This window comes from Dryobates pubescens, chromosome 8 (assembly GCF_014839835.1).
Source record: "Dryobates pubescens isolate bDryPub1 chromosome 8, bDryPub1.pri, whole genome shotgun sequence".
Classification (NCBI taxonomy): domain Eukaryota; kingdom Metazoa; phylum Chordata; class Aves; order Piciformes; family Picidae; genus Dryobates; species Dryobates pubescens.
Window position 1 is genome coordinate 30,177,251 of NC_071619.1, and position 24,910 is coordinate 30,202,160.

Sequence of the window (24,910 nt, forward strand, 5' to 3'; positions counted from 1 at the left end):
AAAGTTTGTAGCATCACAGTCATGTTTTGGTGAGGAGGAGGGTGTTACACTGTGTACATGGTTCCATGACTGAGGATGGCAGCAGAATATGTCTGTACAAGAAAGGTGAATGCTGCAGGCATTCTGACTGAAGGGGCATTTTTGAGTTGCAGTTGCATTGCTTCCATGCCCACATTTACGTGATGTGCTAAGTAACACGACATGAGAGATGGACTAAAAGAACTGCAACACAAAATCTCTTGAGTTCCACAGACTCATCAGCAAAATAGGACATCCAGCCAACTACAGGCATCAGACCATCCCCTGAAATCCAGGGGCAGTACAGACATCATTTAGCAACAGTTTGCAGTACTTTATTCCTCCTAGCTGAGAGTTCCCAGGGAACACTTCATCCAGTTCCAACCTCATGAAGCACATTAAACCTTCTCAGAAACAGCTGAAAGAACCAAAGGCAAGGAAATTTCTCATGTGTTTTATCTGAAGTAGGAAAGGAATTTTATGCTTGTCTTGTATGAGGTCTCTGCAAATACTTTCCGAGACCAGAATTTCTGCTTCTGCTAGCAGAACCAGTTGGCTGCAGAAAGACCTACAGCAAGAACTGGAAATTCAGTTGACAATTAAGAACAGACCAGTCCTATCCACCCCTCCGTCCTTTTTTCTGTACTGAATTGCACAGGGGGAACACCATCACCACACTGGAAACATTTCAAATGGGAGTACAGAAATCTAAGCATTTTTTACCCCAGCAGATGCAGCAGCCCATCCTTTCAATTGGTACCATACCATGTGTATGTGGCATTGACTAGCACTCCTGTGAAGCTCCTGTCAGCACTCTCTGTGCTTCTCAATACATTGAAGCTGTCCTTGCTTTATGTTCAATCTTCTGTAAACAACACAGCAACTATAACAAAGCTTTAGCATCTTAGGATCTGATGTGATGAAGAATGCTTAAAAAAAAAGATAACAAATTAAAGGTCTTATGAAGAGAATTTATTTGGTCAACAAAAGGAAACTCAAACAAAACACTGAATTTTGGACAAAAACCAAGAGTGAAGACAAATAGAGGACTGTTCATATGCCTTTCCCCTCTCCTGTTTTACACAAGTTTTTCAGATCAATCACAACAACCAACAGGGGCTTTGCATTTCAGTGTTGAATCTACCTCCACCTTGTTGTATCTAAAACGAAGAAGGTGGAACTGCAATGAAAATGCTGCTTTGAAAGAAAACATAGTTACTGCTAACAAAATCAAAGATATTCCAAACTGCACTGCAGACTTGCTTTGGTGCAGCTGGCTGTGGCAGAGGACATAACTGCTGGTGTGCATTACAACCACACGTGCTATAGAGATACACCAGACACACTGGACATGAACTGAAGGTAGGACTTTAGTTGTGAGCCTCCTCTATTGGCAGAAAGGGACACAACTGTTTGTCACAATTAAAACACTGTAAGGTTCCTTTGACCTGGCATGGAAATGCTGCTTAACACAAACTACAGCCCTTTAGCAGCAATGCTTCACAGAAAGTCCTTGTGAGTGTTCAGGGCATCATTTTCTAAGTCACCAGTACTGAGGGGCCAATTCTACCTCTCTTACACAAACTGATGACCAGTTGAGTGTGGCACACAAGCAGCAGCTTGTGGCTGGAGCGTGAGGAACTGACCAAAAATTGAGTGAAGTGGAGGCAAACAGCCTGTGCAGATGGGTGACTACACACAGAGGCTCATCTACCTTGCCTATGTTAAGTGTTGTGCATGTACTATGTAGGTGGGAATTGGAAAGCTGCACCTCAAACAAACGTAACTCCCAGGGCTCAGTGGCTTCCACACCTCCACATACAACATACAGATGGACCTTTAGTCTTCCAAGCTGTCTTTAAAGCAATTAGATGCTTTCTACTGGAGTGGCAACTATCACTGTAGGCACTAGCCCCAAGAGTACTTTGTCCTCTTAAGCTTCTCTTCTGCTAAAGAGATCTCTAACAGACAGGGCCACATCAGGATTCTCCCCCCACCGCCCCTTTATTAAAACATTTTTCTATATAATGTTGTTTTAAAGTCAAATTCCTGCCAGACAAGTATCAGTCTGGAAGAAAAGTTTCCTGCTTTATTATAATCTTTGGAAAAGAATCCAAATGGCTGGGCTACAGTAATTTGAGATGCTGTATCTTGGCCAGTGGGCTCCTGGTTCTCAATGAAAAAAAAAATATCTAAGATTAGCAGACACAACACTTCACATCATGCTGTGTTAAACAGGATCCAAATGCTACTGCATGAAATAAGACTGAAAAATGGGATCACTTAGTTTCCTAAATGAGAAGAGCAGACAATTCCTACAGTCTTTTCTGCACTGCTTTAGGTTTTCCCAGGTCACTAAGCATAGACATGTCACATTTCCTGCAAGCAGGGTCAAGACAGGTGAGCATCAAATGTGTGAAACTCAGACTTCAGACAAGTTTGATACTACTGTCCCTCCCATTACTACTTTACAACTGTATGTAGGTAGAATGGACTGTGACCACTGCTGACAGACAGTGTAAAAGGAACACAGGAACATGTTACCCTTACAGGTCTCTGCCCCAAAGTGCAATCAAACCCCAAATCTGCAGTGTATCCTTTCAGCAGCACAACATGACTTAGGCACCATCCTTACAGTTCTGTGCAAGGTCAGAGCACAGCTCAGGTACTCACAGCTTAAGGGGAATAATGGGCCAGTATTTGGGCTGCTTTTTGTCACAGTTTCTGTCAAAGATAAGCTGCATGGCAGCTTCCATTGCCTGGATTTTTGCAGCTTCAGCACCATAGAGTTTCTTCATCTCTGCCAGTCGCCTCTCCCCAGGCCTCTCTGACGGTGGCTGCACAGAACGCTCTCTCCTTTTGTGAAGGTCTTGATCAGCCTCCACGTACTGCAGCTCGGCTTCTTGCTGCTGCTGTCTCCCTAGACAAATAAATCACAAGAGATGCAAATTATTTTAACTTCCAAAACATCAGACATTTAAATTTGTGCTGGGTCTGGAGGGCTGTGATTCACACGCTGCAGGGTGCAACCAGCTTCTGCACCTTACAAAACCAAGCTCAGGTCACTTGTCCTGCTCCACCTGTCCTCTTCATGCACAATTGACACACCCCTACTGGACAATCCTGATCAAGTAAGACTAGGAGAAGTGGGCACACAGGATGGAGACCCTGAAATTGAATCCTGAAACTGTAGGAAACGTCTGTATCAGTAATAACATGTGAAAACTGGCACAGCTTCATTTCTCCCCAGTAAACACATGCCCTGGGAAGAAAAAGCAGAAAGGAACACCACCACCCTTCCCAACAGGAGACTTGCTTCCAAAGTAATAACCTAGCAGCTGAGATAAGGAAACAATGCACAGGATACTGCAACTTAGCTGAACCACAGCCAAGAGAAAATGTAATCAGTCACTACTCTGTGAAAATGAACAAATCAGTCTGTCACATGCCTGCCCCTGTAAGCAGCATGCTTAGATAAACTAGCCAACCTCATCCATTTCTCGAGACTTGCAGCTTCCAAACTGGCAGCCTTACTGCTATGGCTGTGGGGACAAATCAAAACAACACCCAACACAAATCCCTGCATGAACTTTTTAAAATGGATTCTAAACAGTTCAGAGAGGTGAATCATTTGGACCAATCTGTCATCAGAAGTCCTCTTTGGTAAGTACATTAAGGAAGCAAAAACTTGATCTTGCATGTGCAAATTTACCTCCACTTCTTGGGTGCTGCTCTGGTGGAACAAATAATGCTTTGTGCAGTTAAAACTCCATTGACTCCTCTGTCACAGGAAGATTTCTACAAGAAAAAAATCACCTGGCAGCTGAACTCCTTCACCTACCTGTAACAAATGATGGTTTTCAAAACTGCACCACAGGAACAGTTCTCTACTAAGGACAGCATTTTTTTTCCCTTTTCCTTTCCCTTTTTATTTGTTTTAAACATCAAAAGGGACAGAATATCCACAGCTCAGGATGCATTAGCCACATACAGGACATGCTTCTCAGCATTTGGTGCCATTAGACCTCTTCCTGCCTTCCCCTAAGAGATTTGACTTCCACAAAACATGTGACATCTGCAAACCCCAACCCAAAGTTACATACCCTGACATATCTGTGTCAAACATCTGCTGTTTATTGTTGCACTGGAAAGTGCTGTACAGAGCAGCCAGTTGACTGCCTGTTGGCCTTCCTAAATGAATTATCCCATATACCTCATTCACAGAAAATAGGTATTTTAAACTGTATCATCAGAAACTTCAATATTGGCATCTCTTTGTCTGAGAGGGATACAGAAAGCCTTTGTCCTGTCATTTCAAACACCAACCACAGCTTTGTGATGGTAGTGAAAGGTAGGAGGGCTTGAGGGGTCACTAGCAATTTATTCCAGTGAGTGCTTTCACTTTCTGCAATTTTGCTGTAGGAGCACACCCCTGAAGCTGTGCTGCACTGCCAGAACTCATGAGGAAGCATACATTAAGAGTCCATATGTGGTTTTGGAAGAGTCAGATTTATTTGGTGTCAGGCCACTTTAACCAGAAGGTTTGAATTAAAAGAACCAGCATTACCTACAGAGGGCCCAGCACTAGAAGGACAAGCTAGAGTACCCAGGCTGTGACTACACAGGTCACTTGCATGCCACTGAAGCAAGCTTCCTGGGACACCAGACTGCCCACAACTAGGCAACAAGCTTTTCAGCATCAACGTGATGCAAATTACACCAGAAACCAAAAGTCTGTGCTGGAAAAGCAATCTCCCACAGCAAACCTCTGCCAGGGCAATGAACAGAACCCATAGCTGCTGACCCTCTTGGGACACAAAGATAATTCCCTCAACTTCTGTATTAGCCATGGAAATTGTTTATTCATTAGTTCCAAAGCTGCACACCAGAGACAGCTGCTTCCCGACTTGCTGGCCATTGAATGCTCTGTGATAGCTCAATGCACATAACAACCCTTCAGAAAAACTCATTTCTCTGGAGACAGATAATGAATTCTTCTGTTTGGAAATGAAATGGATCTCTAGCAGAAGCTTTACGATGGATGAGTGGATTACAGTTTAGTGTGCATCAATCTGCATTTTGTAGTACAGAGTAGTTCATAAACTTACTCAGCATAGTATTAACAGTCAAAATAATAAGAATAATAATACTGCCTTAAATACTATTCTCAAAATTGTGTGGCAAACATCTAGAGCATATATTTTACTTTGCACTAATAAGATGTACTGCCTTTAACTTTCTAACCTGATTTACTGTTTCATAGGTACTGGTTAAAAACTTCCCAGCATGACTCTATGTACAGAGTCTCAGACATGGAAAGCAGACCTACAAAGTACAGAAATCTACTACAGCAACTCACAGGGATTCCCTTTGTACCAAAAGGGCTGAATTGGAGCATAAAGTGGCAGCTGCTGCTGGTAATACCACTGCAGCTGTGTAGAATATGTTGCAGTTTCAAATCAGTTATTTGTGGGGAGATACTACCATGGCAAACTCCACTGTCAGTGCCAACACTATTTGCTGTCATGGACAACCAAGGAAAGAGAAGCCATGGAACTAAGTTGGGTATGAAAACCACTGCTTTTCCAAAAGCAGTATATCCAGCCAAACACAGAGATAAGAAATAGGTGACAACAGTTTTGTCCTGTTGAGATGCATGATAAACTGTCTTTGGTGAGGCAGGGGCTTCCAGCAGTCTGGGTTCTTTGCATCACCTCAACATTAACTTTAAAACCGGTACAGAGCAATGCAACTTGAGCTAAATGTGCAACTACTTCTTCATTGAAAAGATGACAGCAAGCATCTGACAACATCAAAAAGCAAACAAAATTATGAGCTGTCCATAACATGACACCTATAGAGGCAAACAATTTCTCTGAAGCACCAGATATTCATCCAGGACTTAAGTAACAAGGTTTATCCAAACACTACTCTCAGCTTGCAGCAATGAAGCCCCCAGCTCACTCTCAAACCAGGATTTCACACTCCCAATTTGTAAGTCATTGTGCTGCCAAGTTATAAATGTGAAACAAATAATTTTTTTACACAATTCAAAGCAGTTTCTGTTTCCACTTCACGCAGCCTAAAATAAATGTGCTTTCTTTTACAGCATTCAAGTACTGCCAAGCTTCCCCCAGCCATGGAACAGGATTTTCAAATGCTCACAGGGCAGGCAGGCAGCTGCAGCAGTGGTTGGTTCCTGCAGACATAAAAAGGAATGCTGACATCTTCCTAACTGGTCAGTTCCATTTGTTCCCAGAGATGCTCTTCCTTTCCTGTAGCTCTTTTCAGAATGAACTTATTCCTGCCAAGTTCAGTTCTACTAGGAAGTCATTCTCACCTGGCTAAACCCACTTGTGATCACTTTTTCTGAACGCAGTAAACAGCCTTTTTTTCCTTCACCTTTAGGGAATAGAGATCTCTACATGACTCATAGTGCTTCCTGAGCTATCAGTGATTCCAGATCTTTTGAAATAAAGTTTGGTGGTTGTTCCCCCTCCTCACCACACTTTTCTCACCTTTTGTGGATGGTTTTTAATCTAGGGTTATACTAGCTGCAAAGTGACTAAGATAGACAATTACCTCCATCCTCAGGGCCTAGCAGGAACAAGATAAATAGTAGCTAGTATGCCAGCTATTCGTTGCATTTGGGGCTTCACATGCACACAAATGCTCTCTTACATACTTGCAGCAAAACTACAACCTAAGCCTTCAAGACCTAGAGTATTGTCCCCATAGGCCCTTAGAAACTCCAATGTCTTGTTTCTTTCAGATTTAAAGAAAGGAAAATGTAGTGTACTTTCTCTAAGTTTGATCCACTTTCCTCTTTTTTCTTTGTAATATCCTTCGAGAAACTTAGGCAGGAATTAACAAACAAAAGCACATAAGAAAACAAAAGCAACCTCAAAACCAAAAGCCAAATAAATTCCCTTACTTGGAAAGAAGTCTCCATGGAGGGCCTTTTATACATTAAAAGGAGATTAAAGTAGGAAAGGCAATTATCTATGTTGGATTTTAAATGAAAGATTCATAGCCAGCATTGTGTGGCTTCTACCATTTTTAGCTCTTAGTATTTCTACCTCCAACGCCCAGCTCACTGCAGCCAGTGATCATACAGAATCTGCTGATGTTTCCTACACAGGCAGCCTCCTCCACAGTTCTCTAGGTACACACACTCTGCCCCACATGATGGTAGTTATGGCAAGAAACCAAGGGCTTGCTGCTCATAAATGTCAACTGGCCTTTACCTGCCTATCAGTTTCTTGCTTAGTTGGCACATTGCTCTTCACAGAAATGCTGCACTCTCTCTAGCCTTAATCTGTTTCTAGTTTTCCATGATCTCAAACTGACCTACACATCTGTTCACATATTTGTCTGCTTATTCCAAATGAAGAATGATTTTCTGTTACTGCTGCATGTGCACTTTCTGAGCTTTCTCAGCTTGTCTTAAATGCTACCTGAGCTGATCTTGAGCAGCCCACACTAACAGTTAAAAACACTACCCATAGTTACTGATTAAAAACTCCCAGTTCTCTCTTTGAATGCCACTTCCCACAAGCCTATCTACAGTGTTAAATGCTCTGCCCACACAGGCTTCTCAAAGTAAAATACCAGCTTCTTCATCTCCCTAGAAAAGCAAAGTAACTTCACCATCAACTTGCATATGAATTTTTCTGAAGTGATAGCATCAGACCATTTTCTTATGCCCATACTTGCATGAACCAGGCATCCCATGGGGAAAAACAAAATCCTTGCCTAGAGGAATTACAACAAAATAAGGCTGTAGAGCTGAGGATTTGTAAACAGGAGATTCAAAGAGTTTCATTTCTACAGAATTCGGAATTACCAGAGGGTGGTATCTCAAGCATTACTCTTTATCAAGTGCAAAACCTTGCAGGACAAGAGTTTCCATCAGTGGGAGCCTGTGAAATACAAACAATTGTGACTTATCCCCACCCCTGCAAAGATAAAATATTCTGGGCTGCTGAAAACAGCACAGCCTCACTTGCTGGAAGGTTACTTTGGAACATCAAGCAACTTAGAAGAAATTGTGGAAAGATACTGAAAGAAGAGAGCGATGATTTTATAGCAGAAGGAACAGTCCCATTGTAGCTGTAAGCTGGCTTGGGAAAATCAGATTAATATTTAAACTTCTAAATTTTAGAACTTGTGCTGGCAAAAAATGTAACAAAAAAGGTTACAGATGACATCATCTAACTTCCCCTTTCCAGTTTTTAACAGAAGAAGTCTATTCCTCAAAGAAGTGGAGACAGCTAAGGCCATAATTCACTACCCCAGCAGTTTAACCTATACAGAAAAGTTAAATGCTGTAGCTGGCTTGAAAACATTAAATTTGGAATACAAGTGATGTTTTGGGGGAGTAATTTCCTGCAGTTACAAGCTCTCAGTCACAACCTCCATGAGAAACAACTACCAAAAATGGGGAAGGTATAAAATCCCAAGTATCTGCACTGACAAATTATCCCTCTGCAAGTTGAGGAGAGAAAGAGTTAAGAGACATGGAGTATTTCACCGCATACATCTACAAGCAACACAATATTCTTAAAAAAAAGGGAAAATGCTCTGTTACAGGCTTTGAAGTAAGAGCAGATGCAGTTCCTTGGCAAGCTTGTGGCAGTCTGAAACCATGGCTGCACAGACATTTCTCTTTCCTCAGCTATAAGGCCAGCTTATACAATTTCTGCTCCACTCCTCCTCCCTACCTGTTCCAGCTCCCCGGCCTCTTAGGTATGCCACAGCTGTTGTCTCAGAGGCCACACAATGAATCCTACAATAAACCCCCCAACATTAACAACAAAACAAGCCAGCAAACAAAACCCCAAAACTTAAAGTGGCAGCACTGAAGCAGGAGTGAATGGCTAGGAAGGAAAATTGCCTAGCCTGGAGTTGGCATTGGGATGCATTCATTGCTTAACTGCAAACCTCTTGGCAAAGAGGTTCTATTTTTGTTCCATTCCCCCTATCATTACCTGACACCCTAAAAAGTCCCTTGATGACCTTTGGTCCCTTCCAACCCAAACCATGAAAGAAAAAATGAATAGAGAAGTAAAATTAGAACCAAGGTGCTCCACATTTGCTGCTGGATGGTATGTGCCACTCAAGTGGCTCCCTGTAATGAATCTGTACAATTGAGCTAATACTTTCTTGCCTGACTGAGAGTTCTCAAGAATTAAATCTCTCATTATTTTGAAATCTGTGGGTTAACTAATTGGCAGGAAGTGACACAGTTAACTGGAGAATAAAGGAGCTGACTTCTGTTTTAGAAATAAGATTAAACACCAAGAAGTGCTGTCCTGTGGTCTCCAAAACAAACTACCAAGATCCCTGATGGAAACAATGCCAGCCTTCATGTCCATGTTTACACTAGCAGTAGGCTACACTGGTCACTGCCCAGCTAAATAACAAATCACCTTGCTTCTGTTTTCTTCTACTACCTTCTACAATGAAACCTATAAGAAGGGAGATTTTGATCCCAACCAGAAAAATAATTGAAGCAATCAAACCCTATAAACATGAAGCAACCAGTGCTAGCTCAGTGGAAGCTCAAGTAAGAGCCTGCTCTAGAAATCTGAATGCTCTAAATGCAATTCATAGTCAGGTGTATGTGCATCTAAGGTAGAAACACACAAGTGAGCTCAGCATAAGCAGGGGCCTGTATCACACCAGGGACACCAAGGGGTCCAGACCATATGCTTGTGCCATCTGACAGAAGTAACCAGCCAGGAAGGCACTGACTGACCACTGCTTAGAAATTAGTACAAGCTCAGGCACTGGCAGCTGCCTCTAGAAAGGATCAAGTCTACAGCAATAAGCTTAAATGCAGAGCAGCTGACTCTGCATTCCCATCCCCCCAAACAACTCCAATCTGTCGCTGACGGCAACAATGCTGACGCCAGACAAAGACACCAGTGCTAGAGTAAACAGAAGGATTACTGGAACCTATATATAACCCTATCCATATACACACATACATTTATGGCACTGTCAGGGGAGACTGAACCAGGAAAGGTTCACATTTACAAGTGCCCTTTTTCAAAGCAAACGAGCACACTGCAGAAAGAGGAGTTTTACAGTGCTGCTTCATGTGTCCTGAAGAGAATTTAAACACATGCACTTGGAAGAAAGTTTGTTGCTTTTGGTGGGAAAAAAAATAGGAAGTAGCCTGCAATTTCTTTTTTCAGTTTGCTGCTGAATTCAAGTTTGGTTTATTGTGTGACATGAGAAAGCAACAGGGTAATTTCTGCAGAGAAATCCACTATTTTAATAAAGAAACACTTGAAAGAGAGGTATTCTTGAGAGCAACCTGTAACCATGCTGCTGCTTTTCTGAAAGGAAGCATATGCAGGCTATGAACTGACTTTTTAGTTAACCAGCAGCTCCATGATTTAGTACATGTGCAGAATTAAGTAACCATCTCTGAGTCAGATAATTTCAGCAAGTAAATGTGCTTTTTTCCCCCTATGCTGTTAGTAAAATACAGTGTGTTGCTTGATCAATCATTGTGAAGGAGAAACAGTCAAACTAAAGGATTCAGCCTGTGAAACTTCATTTACTTCTGATCTTCTGAGATTCCTATTGCTCACTTCAGCATTCTAGTAAGCTAAATGAAACATACTTAAAACACATAAAACCTCAGCAAAACAAACAGAGAAAATACACCCCAGAATCTTCCTGTTGTACCTTTCACAAAAGGGAAACGTTTGACACCAGGAATAATTCCAGCTTTGGCTGTTGGAGCAGCAGTGTGAGCACTGTCTTCTTTCAAAAAGGCAGCATCCTGCCCCTCAGAAAGCTCTGCACTTCTCAGCAAGTGGGAGCTTCAGGGCTCTCCTCTGTCACTCCAGTAGGACAATTCACACATGAAGGAAGTGCTCAAGTAACCTGATGAAGAGAAGACTTTACATGAGGAGAGCCATCAGACTCCAATCCCATCTAGCCTGTCATGCTGTTCACAGCAGTGGTAACTAATGCCAAGAGTAGAGTGCAAAAGCAGGGAAAGCAAGTAGCTACACATCACCAGCTTTACCTACTGAGAAATGCAGAGATCAGAAGAAGACAGATACTTCTTCCTCCACTCCTCCAAAGCCAACCAGATGATCTATCATGTACCACCTCAACACCTCCTCCACCACCAAGTCACACATGATGCAGTCTCCATAACCAGGACTCTACCACAATTTTTTCCCCACTATATCACTGGCCAAAAAATCCCAAAGCAATGACAACTGATGAATTTGCAAGTGAGTCTTGCAATCCTCCTGCTCAGCAACCATATCAGGCCTGGCAGACCTTCTGGAAATAAAGGTGTTTGACAAGGATTGTCCAGAGTGAGAGAACAGCATTGGCCATTAGGATTTGAGTAACCATATTGAAATTAAGGCCCAGCATGCACTTTGGAGACATTCCTTGCCACAATGTCCCCAGTTTCTGTGATCAGAGAGATGATTTTTATAGCAATCACCAGCTCTTCAGCAACTACCAATTAAATTAAACCCAGGAGATACTTATCTAGCTAAATGTGAACAATCAACAGTATAAAGCCCATGTTATTTACTTTAGCACAAACCTAACTTCAATGCAAATATCCATTTAAGAATCATTCTTAATTTTACATTGCCTCTGTGCTTTCAGTGCACTGCAGAATTCTGACAACTCAGTTATATGCTCTTGAAAATATCAGGGGGGAAGCTCTGATACCTGGATAAACAAGGCCAGTAACAATGGTAACACTGACGAACAGCTGGACCAGTCTGGACTAAGTAGTTCATAGGGCTACAGTACACCTGCTTCTTGGTATGTTGTCATCTCAATCTTCTCTGTTTTCTGGATAGAGGTCAGTGTTATCACCCCTCTGTTACAGGTCTAAATGAAAAGAACATGGGCACAAATTCCTAGTGCAGACATGCTTTAGATTCCGTGGAATGGGCTTCACAGCAAATCGTGTCACGAAGTGGCAAAGGTGCTCTACCCAGCCACTAGAAAAGAGAAGTGTGACAATGTTCTCTTGCACCTTGGGGTTTAAGATGCATCCCCCTTCTTCCCCAAGACATGGTTGGAAGAGTAAGATTACTACTTTGTTTCTAAATTCCACCTATGTTGAAAGCTTTTGTGGATCTAGTCCCAAATGCCATGGCCAAGGTCACAATAGAGAGGCCACCCAAATCCGAGCCTGAGACGGGTAGCCCAACAGCCTCTGTCCATCCCTCTCACTTGATTTTGAGCATACAAAGACATGAGTTTCAAAGAAACCCAGGCAGACAGAACACTCAGTTTCTGCCTCCACAGCACCCACATTTCCCAAGTGTTGATGGACATGAATTCCATCTGGATGCTTCTAACATAACTGAGGCAGAGTGAGAGATGTTGAAAAGCAAACAGTGCCTCTGAAATATTGGCTGTAACAGTACCCCAGTCAAATTTGCAGGGGTAAGCTATGTGTCTCCAAGCAAATTGGCACAAGAGGTTTGCTTTACAACAGAGGGACCTAAGATCTGTAATACTTGATGTATTTTCCCACCAAATTCTGTTGCAGATTTTGAAACTAAGGAGCACAGAAAGCACACAATGTCACTACATCTATTTCTACCTCTATCTTCTGACAATTACCCTAGTACTGTACACTCTGAAATCTTGACCATTCTTGCTACAGCAACAGTTTCCCCAGGCAGATACAAAACAAGACTGTTAGAAAATGCTTAATTCATAGCTCACACTGTCACTGCCCGCTTACGAGACTGGGAGCACCATGCTGATGGCATATGAATTCAGCTTTATCAGCAGAGAACTAAGCAAAATCATTGAGAGATGCAGAAATGCTGCATTTGGCACCTAGACAGAACTGGTCATTGAGGAGTTTTAGGGGAAATGGAAAAGTGCATAAACTGTGAAGACAGACTGCCCCAGCTGAGTGAGCAGCACAGAGCGGCTTTTATGTCACATGTGTCTGTCACATGGTCTCACCTGCTCTTTTCCACAGCAGCTGCAGCTGCTCTGACAGGCTTTCCTGCAGAGACAAAGAATGAAGAGAAAACTAGAGGAGCCACTCAAGGCAGCTGCAGATGCTAACACCATAAGCAAGCAGGCAGACTTGCCTTCAAAAAATTACCAGCACTGTGGAGTGTAAGAAGCTTAAGTAGAGTCTGTGTCTTCCTACACCAAACTGTTCCCAGATGAAACAATCTTCTACAATAGCATTCTGAAAGCTATTTTTGCTCTTACAAGACTAGGGAAGGATTCCTTAGTTCCACATGTAGCTTCTTAGCCCTGGGGTCTCCCTGGTGTTACTTTGTCTAAGTTTTGCAGAGCCCAGGTGGGCTTTTGAAGAGTCCCACAGTGCAGTCAAGCCTTGGAAACTGTAAGGACACAAACCAGGTGTTGACACTACTTGTCTGACCTAAAATTAAATTACTGCATGCATCTTCTTTGCAGAAAGAAACATCCAATAGCTAATCCACGACAGCAAGCTACTGACCTGTTTCCACTGGATGCTTCTGAGACCAGCAACTATCAACAAACAGCCACCAAAAGCATATCTAGCACGTGGATGATGAGGGACAGGGCAGCTGAGAGGAGCAATGATCTGCCTCTGCCCTGCATGTCTTATTCTCATAGTCCCATGACAAGTCTAGTCACAAGGAATTTTACCAGAACAGTGATTTACCAAGAGCTGCAACAATCCAAGATTACCAGACTTCTGACTCATGAATAGCTTAGGGATAATAGCTCTCTGGGAGAAAGGGTAGCTGCGATCCCACATCTGTTCAGCGAGGAACACGTCAGGATGCATTTTGGTCACAGGCACAGCATCTAACTTAACTGTTGAGCAAAAGGTCTGGAATGAGAACATTTCAGAGTATATTGCTCATTCTTCTACAGTTTGAGGCTTTTGCTTACTTACTGCTGGGGTAAATCAAAATCTCTTATAAATATGAACAAACGGAACTTCTCATAAGCCACCTGAGGTATACACTATCTCCACTCTAGTAACTAGAACACATTAGACAGACAAATGAAGGGTGACAATTTCAAACACGTTTCTGAACACATTTTCATATGAAGACAGCATTCTTCATTGCCATCAAATAGAAGATGAAATAGAGGAGCTGACATCGTGGCATTCCTCTTAAAGCAGTGTCTATACTACAATCACACAGAACCATGGGAGCTTCTTTTTGCATGCTTCTAGCTGTAAACCTGTTGTAACACAAGTACTAGTACTCCACAGCATGCTTAGGAAGAACTGAGCCCCAAGACAGCCACTGGTAGAAAGGAAAGTGGCATTCCAGGCACCACCTCCACCCAACTGTACAGGCTGTACACATGACAGCATGATGCACAGCATCCTCAAATGTCATCTCTGAGCTCAAACCTGGGACATCCCTTAGTGACAAAAATAAGAAGCCTGGCCTTGCACTTCCATACTTTCAGGGGCTGCCAATACTGTCAAAGTCTTAGCCTGAGGCACATAACAAATAAGAAAAACTTCACATATGATTTCCAGTTTTATGTGTTAACCCTCAGCCACCTCTCTGGATCATGCAGCAGAGGATGAGCTTCTGACATGAAGTACACCTGTACAGCACAATGTCCACTGGTTGCAAAATGTGTGGGATCGATAGGAAAGACATAAGATCAGAGAGCAAAACTGTACATATTCTACAACTGATGCTCTCAGTACAAAGATAACTTTGTCTCTTATGAAATGGATGTAAAACTGTGACCAACTGTTGCTCACCACTTTTGCAAGTACAGACTGCTTTTCAATGCTAAAGCAGTGAAAATTGTGTGCTTTCCTTTGTTTCTCTAGCAAGTAGGCACTATCTTAGCTGTTGGCTTCCAGTATCAAATAACACAGCCTCTACATTGGACACAGTGTGTGCACTTGTGAAGATTTTGCTGCTACACAATAAAAGGTTCAATCATCAAGAGCAGAGAAGTGGTACAAAAGAAGAGTCTTTCACATTTCTCCATCCATTCACAAAAGAACATGCTTCAAAAGCATCTCCACAAGTACCCACACATACTGCTGAGAGAACTCTTATTTCACAAGCATTTCCCAGAAGCTTCAGCAATTCAGCTTCTAAAGATAGTGGTAAAAGTTCATGTGACAACAAGGCTAACAAAGTCAAGGAAGTTGAGCAGACATTCACCATCCAGCTGCTTTGACAGTTTATAGAGTAGGGAAGAAGAAACTAAAAAGATGCTGGTGACCAAGAATTTGAATCACAGTCTGACGGAGAAAAAGAGAGATGGAAAAAAAGAGAAAAGCATTTACCAGAAGTGAAGGAAAGAAGAAAAGCATGGTGGCAAAAAAAACCTGCATCCATTTTCCAAAGTAGTATATAGGCCTTAAAAAAACCCCAAAGCTTCACGGATCTGGTACTATTCAAACCCATTTCAAAACATGGAAAATTCCATTACTCCCTCTTCACAGAAGAGGCAGTGGTGACTGTCATCTTTCAGAGCAAAAGAAACCCAAGGGGGAAAAAACCCCTACAAATTGCAGATTTGAAACAAACATCTTCATTCACCATTTCCTTTCATTTTCTTCTAAAGGTTTTCCATCTGGCATGAAAATTTGAAGTTGAGACAACGCTATTTTGGGAGAAGCTGGAGGCTATGTGTGGGCAACACAAACAGAGGCTTTAACAGAAGGAAAGCTAGTCATAGCATTAACAACTGTCAGACTATTATCCTTCAGTAATGAACTGACATGATGGTACTACTTTGCTTTGCTTTCCAAGAAAGGAACCTGTCTCATCACCTGTTGACTGCAGCAGGCAATAGTTCTTGATGTACTCGCAGTGCTGCACTCAATTACAGCACTCATCTTCTCTTACATGTAAAAAGGGCCCAGTGAAAAACTTCATGAGGGTAAAGTGCATGTTTCAAAGGCTAAATTTAAAAATGTAAGAAATATGTGCAATTAGGCAATTTACAAAAGTGTTAGGCTTGTGCCTCTTCCTTTCTTGGTTTCTATCCTTTTAATTCTTGAAAACATAAAAAGGCAACTTACTGTATTCTGGCCTCTTCATCTAGGATGCTTGGAGAACTCAGGGCACTACTTAGGCCTGACAGGTATGGTAACCCTGAAAAATAACTCCATGCTTTTCAAAAGCCAGAGGGAAGATTTTTAAATGCAACTAAAAGCATCACCAAGAAGCACTGCACATGCACAATGGTTATGTGAAGAACCAGAGCAAGAAGCACTGTACATGCACAATGGTTATGTGAAGAACCAGAGAAACAGGTTAACCTGACAAGAAAACTTCCTAAACCCCAGCATCATCAGATAATGGTGACTGCATATGAAGAAACAACTGAAGAAGAAAGAAGTTAAAACTGCCTGTAAGGAGTTTTAGCCAAATGCATGGTGTGTGTATTATACAAGAGAAGTTTGTAGTGCATTAATGTGTCTGACTTCATGTAGCCTCAGTAAAACCCTGCTCACAATTACTTTGGGGCATTGCAGGAACACCTAAGTTGACTGCAACACATGACATGCACGTAAAAACTAGCAAGACTTTTACATGAATTCACACACACACAAAAAGATTGTTTTAAAAGAGGTTGCTTGTGACCAACTGTATCACTGCTGAAGTGTTAAATAATGCAGCAGAGCCGAGAGTTTGCCAGTTTCAAAGGTTTCACTGTGCAAGTCAGCCAATCACTGCAAATGCCCACTGTGAAAAGAAAACAAAACACAACAACAAACTGCTACAAAAGTCAGGAAATCTGCTTGTTCTTCAGGTTTGTGGCAGTTACCAAAAAATGAAACACACCTGAAGTTTTCTTCTTTGGCTAGTCTGACGTGATGGTTTTCTTTGCTTTGAAACTTCTGCCTCTGCAATCAGTGCTAATGCTTGCGCACCACCACCCAAACACGAATGCCTTTCCCACCCAGACCTCAGGCCTCTTTAAGTCTTCCACAGTTACAAAGTTTGCACAATCTTACCCTCTGATGCCTGTGATCCCATTTACCATCAGTAAATTCTAGATCAGGCACTGAAGTGAAGACATCAGCCATTTGATTAGCTTTCAACATGCTGATGTGATCATGCATGGGACCCAGCTACTTCACACTTGGTAAGTCGAGACTCTCGCTATGCATGTCCCAAATAGCTGCATTACTGTTGTATGGTATCTCCCAGTTCTGCAGAGCTTGAGAAGTGCCAGACTAATGCAAGTCATCCTTCACATCTCCAGCCTCTGTACTAGTATCCCCTTCCTTGGGTGCCAAAGTCCCCTTTCTATTTGTTCCATTGCTCTTCTTTCCCCACATCTGTCTCACACAGCAAATTGCCAGTAAACATATGTCAAACTTTGACAGCATCAATTCTAAAGGAAGAGCAAATCAAGTATCTCCTTCCAAGTGCATAAGAAGATGCAGAGGTCAAAGGCTGTGAACTCCACCTGGATCACCTTTACATGCCAGAGAAAGAAAAAATGAGACACAACCTTCCCCTTAATGTTCCCTAGCTTGTACTTCATCATCAAGGTCACTACTGGTATTTCACTTTGGCATACCCAACCATTCTCTTCCAATTTAGAGAAAATCAAAACCTCTTACCTCAACATTACAGAGGTCTCTTCCAGACATGAATGCCTCAATTTCAGGCATTATCTGGCTTCATAGTGCCCAAGTTTGTCTACAAATTTGCCCCTATGATGGAGGGAGCAGCCCAGGACATACAGTTTGGGATGAAAAGGAAAAAACATCAGCGAGGAAATACTTAAGTAACTGTGGGTTTCTTTTGTGGACAAATGATCTCTGTCTTCTTGAGCTTCAATACAGAACAACAATTGTTCTTCATCACTGTATGAAAGATATAACATGATACCTTCACTATGGATTGCAGCTTAATGAACCCCTAAATTTAATTTTGTTCAGAAACAGCATCCAGGAAAATTAATACCTCCTAAAGCAGAGTGGCACTGCCTTCAGCACACAGCCTCCACACCAGCTTATTTGACACCATCAGGGAACAATGATTTTCCTCCCCTCCTGCTGCTTAGGTTTCTTCTTTTGAGAAACTTCAACAGAATTAAAAATTTATTCTATTTTCCTTTTCCTCCACCATGCAAGAAAAATTATTCCTGAACAAAACCATACTGTATTTTTAATTACAAAATTAGCATTTAGATAGCACTGTTCACCCCAGAGTTCTCTGGCACTATAAAATGTCAATTAAATCAAGTGCTTGTTTACTTTTGTGTGCTCTGAGGAATGGCAGACTGTTATTACTACTATCCTCACTTTATCAGAGAAACTAGTGAAGAAAGTGAGGCATGTGACAGCTAAAAATCGGATTCCACTTAAATTTACATGAAGAGCTGCTGCTGCAGTGAATAAAGTTACACTTACCCATAACTAGGCTAGTACATGGCACACAGCAGACATCTAATTATTCCCCAAAGCTTCAAGTACTGCTGTGGTGGAAGGGACAAAAGTAAAATCCTTATTCTGAGTCACAAACCTCTTTGCAGTCCACCTGCTCACCAGAAAGAATCAAATCATATTTTTAGCAAGAGCACCCAGTGAGGGGTCAGGAAGAGATTAAACAGCTATACCAAGGTCATATGAGAATATCTGCAACAGAGAGTATCTCTGAGGCCAGATTTCCCTATTTTCAGGACACCACTTTAATCACTTGCACACCTTCAGACACCACTAACCACAAACATGAAATCAATCAAATGAAAGCCCACAGTATTTCCAGAAGTAGCCAAGGATCTTCAAGCATCCTGCACCTCATTAAAGGAACATTTCAGCAGAGAAGACAAAACTAATTCTGCAAAAGCATGATGAGAAAGGGATGCATGGCAAGCACCACCACTGAGATCCCTAACTCACTTTTCTCTGCTAACTAGATCAGCTGTGCTCCATACTGATAGGAAGTATGAATTTAAGCAGAAGTGTTTCAGCTCTCTGGATACCCCCTGATCAAATAACTGAATTTTTATCTCTCACTCCTAATCATTGGCCTTTTAATGCATTTTCAGAGTATCTCCCTCCCTCCCTCGAGCAGAGAAAGCTCTAGCAAACATTCATTGTGGGTACTTCCAACTGCAGTCATGTGAATAAAGTCATTTTCATATTGCTGCTTTCTTAAAACAGGCTTGCCTGAAGCACTTGCAGTGAAGTGTTTATAAAGTACAGCACAAGCTTTCACATCTTTTTAAGGATTTCATAGAAACAAAGATGACTTCTGAGCATCAAGACCTAAAAAAAAAGTCTTAAGTCTTTGGCTTATATTCACTTGAAGATTTGGGTCCAGCTCAAGATGCAAATCAGAGAAACCTGTGGTATAGCACAGACTGAAGAGCACCATAGGGATGCAGGGGGAGAAGAAAAAGGTCATGGGCTGTTCCTGTTGGGTTAGCCAAAGGGTAACAAACGAAATGCCTGCTCCTCATTATAAAATAAACCTAGGCTTACTCTAGGATTCAGTGATGTAGTAAAGCACTTCCTCTGGGTTCTTCTCTCAGACACACAGGATGCTAATTAAATTTAACCATTAAAATTCTGTAGTCTTTCAGCAGTGAAGATTAGTATTACCTTCAGGACAAATGTGCTGTTCTCCTTATTGCTGGCATAATTTTCTCTCTCTCTTACTGAAAAACCTCCACACACTTTCTGATGCTTACTCCTAACAAATGGTACTGAAGTGCACTCATCAGTTTTGCTTACTCTACTCTGTTTGGCTTGCTCACTTCCAGTACTTCTTTCTGGGAATTCTTACAAAACCTGTAAATGTTGAAGCCAGCCATAACTCCAGGGCCACCAAGCACCAGAACACAGAGACTAAGCAGGGACTTACGCAGCTCTTCCCGGTGCCTCTCCGTCTGGGCAAAAAACTGCCGAAGCTCCTCCGTGATCTCCATGTTACTCAGGTCATATTCTATCTCCCCTTCAGACTCAGAGTCCCCCTCCGTTTCAGAGTCCCTCTCAGCATCCTCCCTCCCTCGGTGAGCATCTGTATACCGCTGAGCTCTCCCACAGTATGGAGCTGTGCCACTTGGCCTGCAGCTGGCAGAATAGTCTCGGGTACGCGGGGGATCGTCGCCATCCCAATCTGAGTAGCGGTTCTTTGGCGAGGTCGCACAAGGAGGCCATGGCAGCTGATACAAGGACTCCATGGCTCTCCTGTAGGCTTTCTGGTGTCTGTGCATCCAGCGCATGGCTAAGCCATAGTGCTTCCAGTATCTTGCAAACACTTGCTTAGAATACCACGGCTCAGTGTCCTCCTGTGGCACACCAAACAAACAAAAGAGAGAGAAAACAAATTGAGAGAGAGCAATTGAGAGGACAGGCACTGTAAATACAAATGCAAAGTCTGCTTTTTAATCACTACTTATCCTTTTCCTATCATCACAGAATGGTAGGGGTTGGAAGGGATCTTTGGAGAGTATAGAGTCCAACCCCTCTGCTAAAGAGGGTGCAGATAGGTTGCTTACACAGGACCATTCAGACAGGTTTTGAAAGTCTCCACGGAAAGACACTGCACAACCTCTCTGGGCAGCTTCTTCCAGTGCTACATCATCCTCAAAGTTTTTCCTTGTGTTTAATTGAAACCTCCTGTGTTCTAGTTTGAACTCACTGTCCCTTGTCCTATTAATGGGCACCACTGCAAAGAGCCCAGCCCCATCTTCTTGACCTTCACCCTTTAGATATTTATATGCATTAATAAGATTCCCTCTCAGACTCCTCCAGGCTAACCACCCCCAGGTCTCTTAGCCTTTTTCCCATAAGAGAGATGCTTCAGCCCCCTAATCATATTTGCAGCCCTCCATTGGACTTTCTTTAGCAGTTCCCTCTCTCTCTGGAGGTGGAGAGCCCAGAATGGGACACCATACTCAAGGTGTGGCCTCACCAGGGTAGAGGGGCAGAGTATATGACAAACAATATAGATCTGAAAGAGAACAATTATTAACACAGTGCAAGTGCACTACACTTCATTGCTCTCACATGAGATGGTTTCTGCATCACACAACGACCAGTGAAGGATTACCAATAGAGAAGTCAGAATGTCCAAAGTATTTTCAACTGTTTGTGCTATTTCAGTAAAGTCAGGCTTTTTTTAGGGGATATGCTATGTGGATATATTCCACAATTCCTTAGCTGCTCATGTGAGCTGCAAGAACTGAATGATTCCAAGGTGTGTGTATTACAGCCTACACCTGACTTCCAAATCCGCAGACAGAAAACACGAGAGATTAAAATTCCTACATATTAAACAAAGGCATTCATTTTATCCAGCAACATATTTCCTCCATCTGCCTGCCAAAATAAGTTTCCCAGAAAAGGTCAAATGGCAATTCAGCCAAGTTCATATATCCATCATGGCCTTGATCAAAACAAGACTGTATTTAGTCGAGCGCAAGCTGCCATTAGATCTCCCTTTTGTACTCATTAGCAACCACATATGAGAAGGGGTAATAAAGTGCCACTGACACAAGCACACAGCAAAATATTTCTATAGAATGAAACATACTGTAGTACACCTTCTCCTGTCTTCATGCTAATCTTAGTTTCCCTGAAAAAAAAGAGTTTCAAGCTATTCAGATTTCACCAGGAAATATGAAGCCCCACAGCCCACTTCATCTCCCTCCTCACACTACCCTGAAAAAGAGGGGATAAGAGAGGCTCTTAAAAGAAGGCTGTAAAGTAAACTAGGGCCTAAAACCAGTAAATAAATGGCAATTTTTTTCTCTTTCACCCACATCTTAATTTCCACAGCAAATGTTTTATGGAATGCCCCTATTTTAAATTGGAAGAATTTTAATCAAACCATATTCCGGCAAATGCTCACAACTCTTCCCAGATGAGCTGAAGTTCTCAGAGATGAGGGCAACATTTATAGTCCTTTATTGTTTGTGGTTGGTTTGGGGGGTTTTTAATTAAAAAAAAAAAGGTCATACACATTAAAAACTGTGTGGTTTGAAGTGTGCTTGCTTGATCTGCACTGGCTCCATTCCATAGCCTTACAAGAATGGTTCTGTGGGGGGGTGGGAATATAAATCCCAGAACAAAGCAGAAACTCCACACAACCCCCAGAAACACTTTCCATTTAACACTGAGCAAATTTCATTTACTTGTATTTGTTTTCACTGTCTGGTTTTCAGGCAATAATACAATGGCAGAGTTTGGAATAACAGCTGTAACTCTCATGTTTTCCTTCCTGCTGCAAAACTGAGTCCACTATCAGAAGAGATCTATAAATGCTATCTCTTTTTAATGTTCATTGTACATGTGCCGCTTGAAGCCCTGGCTGGGGCTGAAGAGCTCAGCTGGGGGCAAGGCTGAGAATCCCTTCCCTTCTGCCCCTCTCCTCTTGCCCTATAGATGTGGCACCTGGTGCCGTGGTCTAGTCATGAGGTCTATGGTGACAGGTTGGACTTGATGATCCTTGAGGTCTCTTCCAGCTTTAGTGATACTGTGATCCCTCCCCCTCTTCCCCCCTCCTCTTGCCCAACAGTTGTAGCACTTGGTACCGTGGTCAAGTCATGAGGTCTGTGGTGACAGGTTGGACTTGATGATCCTTGAGGTCTCTTCCAACCTTGGTGATAGTGTGATACTGTAAGTGCTCTCACAAACACAATACCTCCAACTAGCAGTGCTTATAAAGAAAACTCACCACAACAAACATGTTCCTTAAGGTATGTCTAAGAAAAAAATGCACCTTTGATAATCTTTGAGGTCTCTCCCAACCTTATTGATTCTATTTGTGAAGGCCTGTGGGGCTTACCTACTTGATTTTAAAGTATCTTTCCTGACAAATAACAGTTCTTGGGAGGTGAAACCTAAGGGAAATTCTCCTCTCAGCCTAACATAGCTCTGCTACGAACCCATGCATTTCAGAACACTCACTCCTAAGATGAGTGGGTGCAAGAAAAGCATCTGCCTTCCATATGGGATTTCTTCATTCTTAACCATCCAACCACCTAAAAGCTAAGGATGAACAATGTTTTATTTACTGTTCTTGCTCTGCCTAAGAATGTCACGCCGACTTCCCACCCTCCAGCAGTCAGATGGGAAGGTCCTTTTGTCAAATCTGATACTCACCAGTTACTTTTAGAACATTTTGTCTAGTTTTTTATACAACTTAAAAATACAGTTTTGATATATCATGAAGTTTGACCACAGCAGGTGTAATACATGCTGTGCATTTCCATGGAAGACAGCACGTTCTTTTGAAGCTCAGAAATTATCTCCAGTGCTTCCAAAATGTTTCTGAAAGAGGCCTCGATGACTTTACTGCAAGCTCTGGAATCCAGCTGGCTGATTCCTCTAGCTGACTAGCTCCAGTTGTTAATGTAAGGGAAAGGGAGACAAAAAGCCAGTTCTTGTAGACAGAACTGTGATGCTGGTCCCTGTCCAACTGCTTTGGGGGGCTTCTTTGTTGAAAGTGACCCTTGAAAAACCCCTTCTACATCTGAATTTTTAAAATGCACTGGTTAAAAGAGAAAGTCCAGCAATGTTTTACATTGGGGGGGGGGGGGGAAGGGAAGCCAACATTTTAAAGTCCAGCTTAGTTCTGTGCCTGTGCTTTTTCAGCTGGGGAATAAATGGAACTAAGAGATTTCCTCATGGAAACAAAAGCCATAAATCCAAGGCAGATGATCAGAGTTCTCTGTTTTTTTCCTGTTACGACTCTGGAGTCTTCCCAGGAGCAGACAAACTGCTTACTCTTGTAATGTGAATTCTGTCTTCAAAGCCATTTAGCTGCTTTCAGATAGAATCTTTACATGCCTGCACTGACAGTTCAATAAATGTGTTTATATGTATTTTGTATAGAAAATGTGATGAAGCTATGACACAGAAACCCATAGAGGCTGCTTACCATCTCTTGCAGAGGTTTTTCCTGGTGATCAAGGTGATCTAGAAAAGAAGAGAGTAGCTTTGTAATTCATAGAAATGTATGCAATTAAGATGGTGACAAGCATTGAATTTATTTTTGTTGAACTTGAGTACTATGCTCTGCAGCTATTAAATATCCCTTCCCTGGTGTGCCTAATTGAAGTCTGTTCTTTATAGGTTTTGATTAGCATCAGCAAAGATCTCATTCCTTAAAACTTCCTACTACAATAAGATTAAAAGGAAGCCTTCCACACAATGCAGTCTAAAATGCTTGTACTAAACACTTTTCCCCACCCCCCACTACATTTTTGTTTGCTCTTTTGTCTCACCTTTATTTTCTAACCTTCTACAAGCATTACCTTCCAAATTACCACCAAACAGAAGTCATAAACCTAAATGAAACACAGTCTCCTCATTTTCTAGTGCTGTCTGCACAGGGGGGGTGTTTGTATCGATATATGGAGCAATGACCATAAAATTATTAAATCCATCTTGCCTCCATTCAAGTAGTAAAGCTTCTGTTTAACCCTACGGTGCACCCACAGCCACATACTGCCCCTTCTTCTACCTTTTTCCCCCCCTTCAGACATCTCATATTGCCTCATGTACAGAAGTTGTTTTAATGTGAGGAAAATCCTGAAAGAAGAGGGATAACTGAGCAATTGTGGTCTGGATGCTTGGGTAGTGAGATGGATTGTGACATGGTGGAAGGAAAGAAGTAAGAGAGTTGTGGTCAGTGGGACAGTCTAGTTGGAGGCCTGTGTCTAGTGGAGTCCCTCAGGGGTCAGGAATGGGACCAGTGCTGCTCAATACCTGGATGAGGGAACAAAGAGCACTCTCAACAAGTTTGCTGATGACACAAAATTGGGTGGAGTGGCTGACACACCAGCGGGCTGTGCTGCCATTCAGGGAGACTTAGACTGGAGAGTTGGGCAGAGAGAAATGTAATGAATTTCAACAAGGGCAAGTGTACAGTCTAGCCCCTGGGAAAGACCTGGGGGTCCTAGTGGA

General features: G+C 42.2%; 1 protein-coding gene across 1 annotated transcript; it reads right to left on the reverse strand.

Annotated features, from left to right (window-relative positions):
* Positions 1-2,020: 2,020 nt before the first annotated feature.
* GEMIN8 (gem nuclear organelle associated protein 8) lies at positions 2,021-20,281 on the reverse strand. Its single transcript, XM_009896982.2, has 2 exons — positions 19,860-20,281; positions 2,021-2,938 (listed from the first exon to the last, which is right to left on the reverse strand). Exons 1-2 carry the CDS (start codon positions 20,218-20,220, stop codon positions 2,688-2,690), a joined length of 612 nt encoding a protein of 203 aa, XP_009895284.2. The 5' UTR covers positions 20,221-20,281; the 3' UTR covers positions 2,021-2,687.
* Between the last annotated feature and the right edge of the window lie 4,629 nt (positions 20,282-24,910).